General features: G+C 34.6%; 1 protein-coding gene across 4 annotated transcripts in view; it reads right to left on the reverse strand.

The window, feature by feature from the left end:
- Nucleotides 1-13,374, reverse strand: part of LOC123682893 (protein spinster) — a 103,738-nt gene that overhangs the window by 3,684 nt on the left and 86,680 nt on the right. For 2 of the 4 annotated variants that reach the window (XM_045621707.1, XM_045621705.1), the window contains exons 5-8: nt 10,804-10,935; nt 6,552-6,813; nt 2,575-2,673; nt 830-1,013 (exon numbers count right to left, since the gene is read on the reverse strand). In XM_045621707.1, the coding sequence (XP_045477663.1) occupies nt 830-1,013; nt 2,575-2,673; nt 6,552-6,813; nt 10,804-10,935 (677 nt within the window). Of the gene's footprint in view, nt 1-829; nt 1,014-2,574; nt 2,674-6,551; nt 6,814-8,824; nt 9,087-10,803; nt 10,936-13,374 lie in introns of all 4 variants that reach the window. The other 2 variants (XM_045621706.1, XM_045621704.1) reach the window with 1 other exon arrangement.

A 13,374-nucleotide genomic window follows, 5' to 3' on the forward strand; every position in this document is an offset into this window, starting at 1 on the left:
CTGCTTCAATGATAGTTTTGATTGGAATATAAGAGGAAAATTCAGGGATTTCGACCAATATTTTGTAAGAGATTCCTTTTTATTGAATTTGCCGAACTTTCGAAACAGGGGGCTCCTACAAATAAAATAAAACTGACAATATTCCAAAAATAGCTATTTTCATGGAATATATTGTGAAAGTATAAGGTAAAAAATAGAAGAAAAAAACGATTGTCTTTATGTACGTTTCAACCCTCAGCACAAGCTAGAAATAAGATGATAATAGAGTGAATTCAGTTTTCGTGGTTCCCGAATCAAGAAAAGAATGCATAACTACTTGCTGTACTAGTAACACCTATTAGCGGTTAACATACTAGCTGTGCAATCTGCAGAGACCGTTAGCAATATCTGATGGTGACATCTTAAAAAATAGAAATCTATTTTCCAACATACTATTCATATTTTAAAAAACTTTTTTTGAAAATTTTGATTCATCGTAGCTTTGTAAAAATTCGGTAGATTTCAATGTACATTGGTGGATTTTATCCAAATTTTGTAGATTTTCCGAAACTTTGGTAGCCATGGCATCCCCGATTTCGACTCGCAACCCCACCAGGCACCGGCATCACCGCATGCACATGTAACATACTAACTAATCAGTCTTGATCCTAGCAAAACATTTCGAGCGAAAATCGCTATCCTCGACCTATGTCCGAGAAAACCGGATCAAAACTATCATTACTGCACGACTGATTAATAAATCAAACATTCAGTATTGGGGCATCCGCCATTGAAGTATTTTTCTAGCCCAATCGGAGTTATACGTAAGAGCATAAAGTAACGAACTTACCATTTATCGCTTTCTCTACTTTCCTCTTATCTTCGACTATGTAGAACGCCGTAAGCAGGAAGAAGAACCCACCCAGAATTTCAACAAAGCATGTGGTGAAAAGAGCATATTGTAATGATTTGAATTCATTCGTTGAGTTATTAGATGATGTAGATGACATCGAAGATTTGAAGCCGTCTGAAAGCTGAAAAAGAAGATATCTTAATGTTTTCTAAATCCTACTGATTGCAGACATGAATTTGTTACTTGCCAATAATCAATCATCAAGTAAAAAAATTCGAGAAAAGCTGTAACTTTGGGTAAGGAGGTTTTACCACTCGTTCATTTATGCGCTTTTTACGCCCCCGGAGACCAAAGAACTGTATATACTGTAGATATATACTAGGTTATGCATAACATGGATGTTGTGGTCTGGATTTCACAGCTCTGTTTCAATGACATAGTCAAACAGAACTGTCGTTCGAAACGTCACATGTTTAATTGAAGGTTAGCCGTTAGCCATTTAACAATATGAATCGTTTATCTACTGCTGTGAACATGAGAACTTACTACAAAAATAATGATTCTGTAGTTATTATAAAAAAATATACTGTAGTACATGCGTTCCGTGAATTTAGGATAAATTTTGGTCGACATTCTCGTCAGTATCAAAGATACTGGAATTAAGTCGCATAAATCATCGTAATACACGCTCCATCGAAAGTGTTGACGAATATACAAATTTAATCATTCCTTGGTGCGCACAACATTTGGGCCTCTCTTACGGCACGCACCTCGACACAAGAACTGAAGCCATGCAGCTATTGAATACGTAGAACATCTGCCGATTGGGTGCTTGAACAAAATTGGATGACGAATTTTGGTTTAAAATTTTCTTCAGCGACAAAACATATTTTTCCTAGATGGCTATGCCAAAAAGCAAACTTGTCGAATATGGGGCAGTGAAGAAAATCCCCATGTAACTGCTGAGAGACAATTAATTTAAATCCACAAAAAGTCATTGATGTATGGTGTGAAATTTGGACAAGTGTATGAGCGTACCTTCTCAAAATTCTCATCGTTACAGGCAAACGATATTTTTTTCGCCAGAAATGAATGATTTTGAATTGGAATTATTGACGATTTGAAAACCAACAACAGTCAAGTTATTCGTGAGATATTGCCCGAAATGCTCCGAGGAGTAATTGAAAATTACCTCTCAAGGCTCGATATTACAAGTGAAAGTGTGTTTTATTTGCGTTCAATTTCAGAACCACAAAATGGCTGACCCTTTATGAGATGTGATTTATTATGATGTCATTGTTGTCGGTTAGTTTATATAGATGAGGGGTTCTTATGTAACGATCCTCTTGAAATTCGGCGTTTGTTTTATACAGGATGATTCATTGGTAAATGGGCGGAAGCTAAGGGTAGATAGAGGGCACTGGAGGCGAATCAGTATAACCTATTTTTGATTTTGTCAATTTCTTCAATTACCCATAACTTTCGATCCACCCTATACCTATATTTTCATGATCTTTGGTACTTTTATTCTCGGTAACAACTACTTCATTCAGATATAGCAAATGAATTTTTTTCAGGTCCGGCCTAGAAAAAAATGATGAATGATTCAACCCAAAAAACATTTCATTTGATATGATATTCGAATGAAGGGAAAAACTAAAGGGAATAAGGTATTTCTCGAACTACAGCATGTTCAATAAATCTAGTCAATGTTTGCAGAAACTAAAACAGTGAAAACTTACCACTCCTATTAAATAAGGGCTTCCAGCGTCCCCTAAGGCATGAGAAATGAGCAATTGGAATCCTTCGGCTGTTGAACGTCTTGTTGGAATGACCACATACTACAAAATTACCACATTTTTCATATATGTACATTTTCCAATAAAAACCCAAAGTAAGGACAACAAAACAATATAACAATATGATGCATACAATACACATATACTTAAAACACTCTTGGACAATTCGAGCAAGACTTTTAATTTAGTGGGAATACAATACCTGGTCGTTATGAATTATTGTAACATTGTAGTTGCCTTTGAAATATTCTAAATGAACTTAACCGGATTTGAAAAAGGGGAGATCAGAAAATTTGTCTGAGAATAGGTAATACACAATTTATGATCGTCAATTTTTATAATAGTTGCCAGTATTCGTAAAGAGTAATTGAGCATATTTCAAAGACCACTACGATGTTACCAGTATTTATGAAGACCCTGTATTTTTTATAATGCAATTAAGCATTACTGAGCATTGCGCTACTAAAGAAATTGATATTATACAGATATTTGTCTCAAAATCTCACAAATTTTAGAACACAAGCTTTGTGTGTAACTATTACCTCATTTCCGATTAGAAATGATTTTTCATTAAGAATTCAAAATGACTTGTGCGATTTTTTGGTATTAGATGCATCGAAACTTAATCTTGTATTAATTATGAAAATAAAATTATTATTGTTATCAGTATGGAATGAAAAATTCTTTCAACATCGGAAGGAAATTATATATATTTATGAAAAATCTCACTCATACAACTTCATTCGCTAGCATTCAGACTAAAATTTTCTTTGCTGCAGTATCTCGTTACACATTTTGCATCATCGGACAAATTGGGCAACAGAAGTGATACTCTGATTCGGCCAAATATTAGCAAAAAAAAGAATATCTACAAAAGTTAGTGAAGTCCTTGCCAGATCAAGAGCTTTGAATATCATGAAATACAATAGTTTTAGTAGTAGAGTACTTAATCAGATTTAAAATTTCTCAGTTTAAGCATATAGTGAGCGTTAGCTTGAATGTAGCTCAGGATAATTTTAATTAAAGCAACACAAGCAAAAAATGATGCAATGTAATACTGTTGAAGTTCCTTCATTAGTATGTTAATAAAACTTTAGTCGTTCTGTACCATCAGTTGTTGACATTTGAATTGAAATAATATGTTAGGAATTGTTAAAATTTAACAAACATTTCGGCAATAAAGTGATAATGATAATATTTTGTCACATTATAGAGGGTTTTCCAATAAGGGGTTTCATTTTGAATAACCCGCTATCTCGGCAGCTGTCACGTCTTTTGACATTTGACAAGTAAAAACTACGCCATTACTAAAAATGGAACAAAACAGGCTTCATGAAAGCATCAAAATTGTTAAAATCAACTACAAAAATAGTGAAAATTATGTAATCACAGTTCAAAAAACTAAAACTCTTTAGGGTCGTCGCATCTTCTCCGGCCAGCTGTTGGCACGAGATAGTGAAGTGAAGAATTAGAAGATATTGATGTGGACGACATTCATGTTCAATAAGACAGCGCTTCGTTTCACACAATCAACGAAATCATCGCAATTTTGAAAGAAAAGTCTCCTGGCCGTGTTATTTCTCGAAGAGGTGATCGCAATTGGCCCCCGAGATCTCGTGATTTAGCATCTTTAGTCTTTTTTATATGGGGCCACGTGAAGAATGAGGTCTATGACAATGCTTCAAAATCGATTCAAGATCTTAAAGATGGAATTCGTGAAAGTTATCGAGGACATATGTGCGAATTGGTCATGGAAGATTTCATGAAAAGAATATGATGCAGGAACAGTCGCCGTGGAGGCGAAATATACTTGTTTTTTTTAAATCAAAATGAAACCTCTTATTGAAAAATGCCAACCTCAATAATATCAGAACAATCAATCGCAACTGCACAATTTCAACGCGCACGATTGACTATTATTATAGTAATTGTCAATGAAGCGAACAGTTTTTGAGTGATAATCTCATCAAGTACCATCTGATCGCTTCACTCCTTAATAATTTCAATTCCCGAAGGTTCTTTGAAGCTGATTGATTTGAATGAAAGCATTATTTTCGTTTTAGCTGTGATGATCTTGTGATCTATATAACTGTTCAATAGGCTATTTGACTAGTTTCCCAAATTATTCAATGATGTTTATTGATCACAAAAGAATTGGATATTTCAATTCGCAAAAATATTTCTTCAAAAAAAGCGATCAAAATAGTTGAATTTAAGGAGGTTTTTGATCAGCATCAACATGGAACATCTTCAGGAATTTATTTTGGAAGTAATTGTTCAAACTACACGATCAATTATTATTCCAATGAATGAAATTGTTTTATGATGAATAATCAATTATTAATTGAATATGTTGAACATGAATCCTTCAAAAAGTAATATTTCATGTTTATATTGTGTATATTTTGGTAGTGAGAAAAGGGAACATTCACGCATCAATAGAGATGCAGAAATATCATAATTTTTTTGCGGTTGTACAAAAAAATTATTTTTGGGAAAATATTGCATTAAAAGTCTGATCAAAGATGCATAGAATCCCTGGTGTGTGTACTGATTCGATTTTGTTTCAGACTTTTTGAGATATCCACCTGTTGCTTTGGTGTTCTGCTTCACCAGAGTTCTGTAAGGAGGCGGTCTAAAGAAATTTTCGAATTCCCGCTATCTGCCTGGCGCCGTTTAAAAATGAAGTACTGATTTTAGACTTTACAAACTGTCACAATAAATTACAATTCAGTTCCTATCGAATTTTTAATGAAATAAATGGAATATAATGACAGACAGCTATTGGTATATCCAGAGTATAGAAGATTGTCACAAGCATACAATATAAAATATTATTCTATACTCAAAGGTCACGAGAGTCGAGAATCCCCACTCGATGGTCCAAATTGTTCGATGTGTAGATGGTGACAAACCCAGCACATAGTAAAAGATTGAAGAAGAAGAAAGTCGAGAATCGCGAGAAATGTCAAATATAAACACTGTATGCGCCATCTGAAACTGTCATGATCTCTCAAAATCAAATAGACATAAACCTGAAAAATCTCCCGTTTTGTTTAAAAGTTTTACAGGTATAACTAAGATGTCTAAAAAACAGGTGTATCGACTGATTAGCTTTTATTTTGCCAATTTTGAGAATATTAGTTAAGCTTCGTTATGTCAACTGTAGGTAGCGCTATCAACAAATTAAGATTCTTGTTGTTTATTATTTATGAGTTTTGTGCCATTATGTAGCGATATATGTATATCTTTCATTATAGTTATGATCTATGGAAGCAATTCTTGTAATTGAAATACCAATAAACTCTCTCTATTTCAAATATTTGAATTCATTCCAGTAAACTTTTCATGTTTTGTTTCACGACTTTGCACGATCATACTCGGTTACACATCGCTTTTGATTGGTCAGTATCGGGTTTTAATTAATGTATCCAATCAAAATCAACAGGAAAAGATCGAAATGACAAGTATGACATTGCGGCGCCGCCACGAACTAAAACTAATATTTTCAATTTGGTCGAATGTCATTGCATTCAAAATTTGAGGAGCGCATACACCATGGTTTTAGACATCTAAGGTATAACACACCAGGTTTTCTATGCATCTCAGTCTGTTCTATGAGTATCTCAATAAATAGAAAATAGAGCAATATTTTTTATAGTGTCAAATAGCCTATTACGCATGTTATGTGATTTATGGTGATGGTCAACTACTATATTATTCAATCAGTGGTGCATAATTGTAATGATGGTAATGAATTTGACAATTTACGGAAATCCACTGATATTAAAATGTTAAATAGGTTAAACTTCAACAAGCATTATATCGACCAACAAAAAAGTGAAACAACGCCACCAATTTGTGCTTGAGGAGGGCACTGTACAGAAACATTTGTGCGATATTTTTTTCAAATTTCTTACCAGAAGTATGTCACTGACTATTGCCCAATTGAGGTTGAGAGTGACCTGGCCCAAGAACAATAGTACATAACACAAGGCTGTGTTACTGGTGGCTGCGTAAGTGCAACCTAAGAGTAGCGGTGCAGATACCACAAGGCCAACCCCGCAAATGATGGGATCGGCCTTCTGGTACACGACCCTTAGATTTTGGCTTAGATAACCACCCAGCGTCAGTCCAACCAAACCGGCTGCGATCGTAATACCGCCGAACATGAACGAGTTACTGAAACAACGAGGAAGAAAAGTTGAGCTGATTGACACATTTCAGGGTGTTTGTAAGAAATGACTCCTGCCAAGGATTTCTATTCAATATTTCTTAAAATCAAAGCAGAAACTGAAGTGTAGTGCAGACATTGGAGTAGGTTTCACATATTTGTCGGTAACTATTTCAAACATATCCCCACTACTGCATCCTTAAGACCGATATTACTAAATAAGCACTTCCGTTATTACTGAAATTAGGATTTCATTTAGCTCATGGATTTACAAGTTGCTGAATCAACCTGAAGATTCCAAAACAGTAGACCCCGTTCACATAACAAGAGCTCGACGCCCGTTTACAAGTTCATGCATTTTATTCGAAGAGTACACATGCCAACGCGCGTTTTTATGGAGCGCGCGTTGGACGCTGTGCCAGTAGTAATGTCCGCCACTCACGAAGCGTTTTTTCGAGCGTTTGGTAGCAAGCGTCGAAGAGATTCCAGTCAGACAGCTCGGGACACGGCCGTACGACTGTAAATCAGAGTATGACCTTGACTGCCCTACTGGAAACTCTTCGACGCTTGCTACCAAACGCTCGAAAAAACGCTACGTGAGTGGTGGGCATAAGCGCGCGTTGGCTCTCGCTTTGAGGTCATAGGTTTCTAATGTAACCGTTCAGATGAGCGCGCTTGCACGAGCTGATAGATGCCAGAGACGTATTTATGTATTTTCCTTCGATCCGTTCGGTCAAAAAAAGTTCAAAATGGAAACGGACGCTCCTAATCCTGAATTATTCATAGATGAAATTGAGAAATGTCCTGTAATATGGAACATGACAAGTAGTGTATATTCAGATGAAAACTTAAGGAGACGCGCTTGGGAAGAACTCGTCATCATATTCGGTAGAGGAGATAATGAAGTAAAAAAGAAATTATTAAGTGAGTACATATACAGGGTGTTCCATCTCATACGAGCTACCCCGTATATTTCTCATCCCATGGTGAAAAAATTTCCCAAGATTTTTGCGACTCAACCTGAAAATTTGGACGGACTACTGCAAAGAATTGTAAATGAGTGTGTTCAAATTACTCTAAATATGCTGAACCATGTTAGAGACGGTTTTCAGTCAAGATTGTATTATTGTATGAAATTCAATGGAGAAAAATTTGATTTGAAAACGCAGATCTTATTTTCATTATTGTAAGCACGATAAAAAAAAAATCAATTTTTTTAAGAATGTGATTTTTTTTCAGAATTTTTATTTTGTAAACAGATCTTAACAAAGGGGCCTTGTACATTATAAAAATTCCTATTCAATTGGGGTTGAAACTCCTCCTCGTAGGGGTTGCTCGTTCAAGCCTCAAATATACGTCAAAAGATGTCCCCCAAACAAAATCATTCGAAGTTTTTCGGAAAATTTTTCCAATCACTATGGGACAAGAAATACACCCTGTACTTATATTTTCAATCAGTCTGTATGAAAAAATTGGGTGGACCCAATATCACCGTCTGCTGTCTCGTCGTTGCTGCCTTCGGTATAAAATCATTTTTAAAACTTTCTACTTCTATCTTAGAAAATTTAGAATTCAAACTGAATCCGGCGGTTGCGGCAAGCGCGCACCATGTAAATGGTATCCAAATATCCAGCGCGCGTTGAACGCTTGTCATGTGAACGTGCTCTTACACATTTTTCATATACTCCAGAAATAGAGATACATAGTTCAAATATAATAGTTTTTCATGCTGCATGATGTTAAGACCAATTACGACTCATGTAGATGTAGATGCACATTGAAAAGAATGAGGCCACCAGTTGTTTAGTCTCTTTGACTAAACAACTAGTATCCATAAAAAAAACAGCTTATTTTCTTGTGAATGTGTATCGAGTTCTGTTAACTTCATGTCAATTTGTCATTTTCGAGCTTTTTTTTTTTTCGAGTCATTTCGAGCTTTCAACTTTGAATTGACACGGTTGCGAAATGGTCAATCAGCCCAGCTGCTCTGCTATTAGTAACGAGCCATTCTCATCTTACCAGTAACATATCTGCAACGATTGACCAAGTTAAATTGAGGAAAAATTCGGCGAAAAACACGAATGTGTAGCAGAGCGTCGAACTGTAAGAGGCGGTGAGCAACACTATGAACACTAGAGGGCTAGATATGAGAAGGCCAGACCCGCAAATATGGGCATCTATTCGACTGTAATATGGCCTTAGTCTTTGAGCCAAGTAACTGCCGAAAGGAACAGCAATTATGCCGGAAACCATTGAAACTACTCCAAATGTGAAGGCAACGCTAAAACATTAAGCAGAGATAATGAAACATTTTTCCTGAAACTGAATATTGTTAGCATTAGTAGGAAGATGAAATATGAATATAGTACAGTAGGGCTACCATTTCGCCCAATTGTCTGTTATTTTCGAATTTTGAGCCGAGAATGATAAATGACACATGAGTGAGTTAAAAAACACTACTCTCTGCCCTACGTGTACACGATTAAAAATGTTTTCTCAATAATAGCAATTCAATAGAACTGGCGTTTGAAAATCAGATGGCGTATTTTGCATCTCCAACTAAGTCATCTGGAATGCGTTGAACATATGCCGATTGGGTGCTTGAACAGAAACGTTTGGATGGCGATTTTTCGCAATGAAACACATTTCTCAAATTCTGTATCAAATCCGTTCATTCGGCCATACCTTGTAGAACAAAACCGTGTGAGAATATTGACGTATTGACGATCTGAAAACCCGTCAAATTATTGTCCGATATTGCCCGAAATGGCCAAAAAGTCATCGAAAGTCATCGATATTCTAAATGAAAGTGTGTTAAGTTGACTTCCGGAACCACGGATAACCCTTGATTTGACACACCGTATAATTTTGTGTTTTCCTTTCTACAAGATTGAGGCAAGTTCAAGATCTGGATGATTACATTGAGTTCTTTTCTCAATTTTTATTTACCAAATTTGGTACTATACAATATAATAATGCTAGTAAAAAAGTAGAAATATATGATACTGAATGACAATTAAAACTAAATTATTCGATTATTATTCGATGAAGATAATGAATAATTGATGATAATATGGTTCGATAGGATACTCCTATCAATTCATTCATAAACATTCGAAAGATAAATAACGTTCGATAATTCTACAATAGCACCTTCGCAATATTAATGAAGATAGCGAGATATTTTTCCATATTCTTTTCAAGCCCTTAATAAATATCCACAAGTAAAAAAGTTGTAAATACAATATGGTAAGAAACGTATACATAATTTTCGAACCCAAATAGTTGAGTGAAATTCATACTTTTTTCAGGAGATATCTTCATTTTTTCTTCCATTGGTTTATTAGTGTAAATAATAAATCAAAGTGTTTGTGGTATATGATAACAATTATCGAGTTATTGGAATGATTAACACTATTTCCTTTCTTTCACTATATGAGAATTTTTCATATCGAAGTGGGACTGACAAAAGCGGAAAATTCTCGGGAAAATGACTTATTTCGATATGTTAAAAATTAATAATCCTTTTGAGTTTGTAGAAAGTAAAAAGTTTAAGTGAAAGTAGTTGAGGAAATATTGTAGTTGAGGAAACTCTTCGGTTGTAATGGCGCGATCAGCATAAAATTTTGCATAAAGCTCAAAATTATTATTTTATATTCACTTGCGAAAATTCAACATCTTCGGTTTAGTGGTAACTTTCTGTCATTGTACGTTCAAATGCATCTCGAAACCCAAAATTTTAAACGGCTCTGGTCAAATTTTGACCATTAACGAACTCAATCGCATTATTCGAAATTCGAGCCTACACTTATAATTTCAAGTTTTCAGCTCTTTTCGTTCGACAGTTATCATTTTAACGGTCGGATGAACGGAATCGAATTTGAGTCGTTTTAGACCATCCTCGGCTCAAAATTACAAAAATACAGATACTATGACGAAATTATAAAACGAGCTCCGCTCAAAAATATCATATGAAATAATTTGAGCAATTGAATTACCTTTCTGAGTCAACAGTTGGTCCTTGCTGTAAATTTAATCCCATTTCTATAAATGTTGGTCCCCACCATGCTAAGGCGCCAGCTACAAAGGCAACACAGGTGAAACCAGCCGTGGAAAGCATAAAACTACGGCTGAAAAATGAAGAAAGTGTCAATGAGTATTCATGAATCTGAACAATGAACAAGAATACACGAGATCATATTAATTATATTAGAGATTTCTTGATACACTATTCAAGGGTGAAAATGAGTACCTTGATTCCGAAGATAATAAGGATATATTTTCTAAAACTGAAACCGAAAATTAGTCAAAGAATCTCGTGATAAATAGGTGAAATAGCTATTACCTTAATAATTTATTTGAATAACTGAAATTTATGTAAATTATGAATGTGTGAAATCAATCGCCTTAGTCATAGAGTATTTTTACAAAGTATTTTCTAGTGTAAGTGTAAGTATCCTTAACTTGTCAATAAATAATTCATATTTAATATTATGTATTTTCTTGAAATATTTTTGAAAATTCCTTGGGTTTAAATAATAATGCCAAATCATTTAATGCCAAAATTTGCCATATTATTGTTGTTTATATCTTACTGTTTACAGAGCAAATTATATAATTACTCAATAAAAAAAAATTGGTTGAATGAGAAACTCTCAAATTCTATACCTGTGGTACAGGGTGTTTCCTAATTGAATGTTAATATCTATGAGAGTGATTTTCGCAGGGCCCCCGCAACCGCGCGTTCAACGCGTGCACCGCACGCGGGCGCCACTCTTAAGGGGCGCCAAAATCTCTTATAGACCGCATGAAAATCCGAAAGACCAAAGGTTTTTGAAAAAGTTTTTTTTTATTTTTTCAACAATTTTAAACGTGCAAAGACATTTTCACACATCCAAACAATTTCCCGAACGTCACAATCCCTATAAAATAACTTCGGCCACAGATTGCAATTATACGATTCTTTTCGAGTAAACAAATCATAAATAATCATCCCTTTGTCGGTACGGGATTTCTTTATGGACCACCTTGCACCGGACGGCGGGCAACATTTCTTCGATCATCACTAAAACGCATATGGTACACATAAACAATCATAAATACCGAAGCGATAGCTTTTAGCCAGGGGAATTACTGAAACTTTCGCCACCATCTGTAGGAAAAATACTACATGTTACAGAGAATTTCTGAAACTACCAAAATCTGCTTGTTATGCTATAACAGCAGAAACCTATCCAAAGAATAGTTATTTTGTTTCGAAACGTTTAGGGGTTGAGGTCAAGACACAAAAAATTAAAATACTCAGAAATACTGGAAAGATTTGTATTTTGTGTAATTGTGGTTTGTTTTACTGTGTCTTGTTGTGATTAAATTAAATTTTATGAAATGGTAAGTACCTATCCACATACAGTATTAGCATTTCTATTAGTCTATAAAATTCGAATTTTTTTTTCTGTTTAAAATGGTGCACATCCTAAATTAGCCCATACCTATAGACTATAATATTATTTTTATTTGCTTCAAATAGGGAAGTATTGTTTGTAATCGTGAAAAAATTGAATCGACTTTGATATTTTGAATTTGTTACCTGGGGCCACCATCATATTATACTTATTTTTTTTTTAATATTGTTGAAGTAAGAACTGCTGGCCAAATATATTTGGCGCCAGTCCACTTCTATAAAACAACCTGCTGACAACTAATATGATCCGTCTAGTGCGCATGCGCAGCTAGAAAAGTAATATGGCCGCTGAAGGTGGAGATGCCAGTTCTGTCAGACACGAATAGATAACGGCGTCACACCTTAAGCAGCAAACCTAACCTCCATTTTGTTTTAGATTTGTGTTTCCAAGTTTGTTAAATCAATGATTAAACTGTACAAAATACCTGTATTTGTCAATCCACCCTTACATGGTATCAGAACCCTAACAAATATGCACCCTGGATCTGTATTATTTATTTGATGTTCGTAGCCGTTTGACATTCTAAAAAAATTATATTTCACCTTTGCCAAAAATTAATTATTATAACAGGAACAGGGTATGTGCTTCAGATCGGTCTTAACTTATTATTATTATTAATACTAACTCCGTTTAGGTTTAAAGGCTCGGATTTAATGTTTAAATTCATAAAAATGAAAACATACGGGTTATTCTCAAAGGGATGGCGCAAAGTAAATCATGGGTGAATGTCCTTACCAATTTTGGATCAAGTTTTTCTTAAATTCTAGGAGCCATACAAGAGAAAACGACCTTCTGATGCAAAATTTCGAGAGCAAAAAAAAGCTAGACTTCAACAAAGGGAGAAGATGGCTGGGAGTATGGAATAATATTTAATAATTATTAATAATAATATTAATATTTTAATATAATATTATGAATAATTTAAAGAAGAATAAAGCTCAGGTTTTGAAAACTCTGCAGCTTCATTACAAAATTAAAATAAAATGCGGTTTTGATCGAATGCTTGAATAAAATAATGAAACATTTAAAAAATGTATTATGCAACAACTGACAGCATAAAGTTCTTAAGGCATTCAATAAAAGTTGCTGATAGTTTTTTTAACCCTT

This window comes from Harmonia axyridis, chromosome 6 (assembly GCF_914767665.1).
Source record: "Harmonia axyridis chromosome 6, icHarAxyr1.1, whole genome shotgun sequence".
Classification (NCBI taxonomy): Eukaryota; Metazoa; Arthropoda; class Insecta; order Coleoptera; family Coccinellidae; genus Harmonia; species Harmonia axyridis.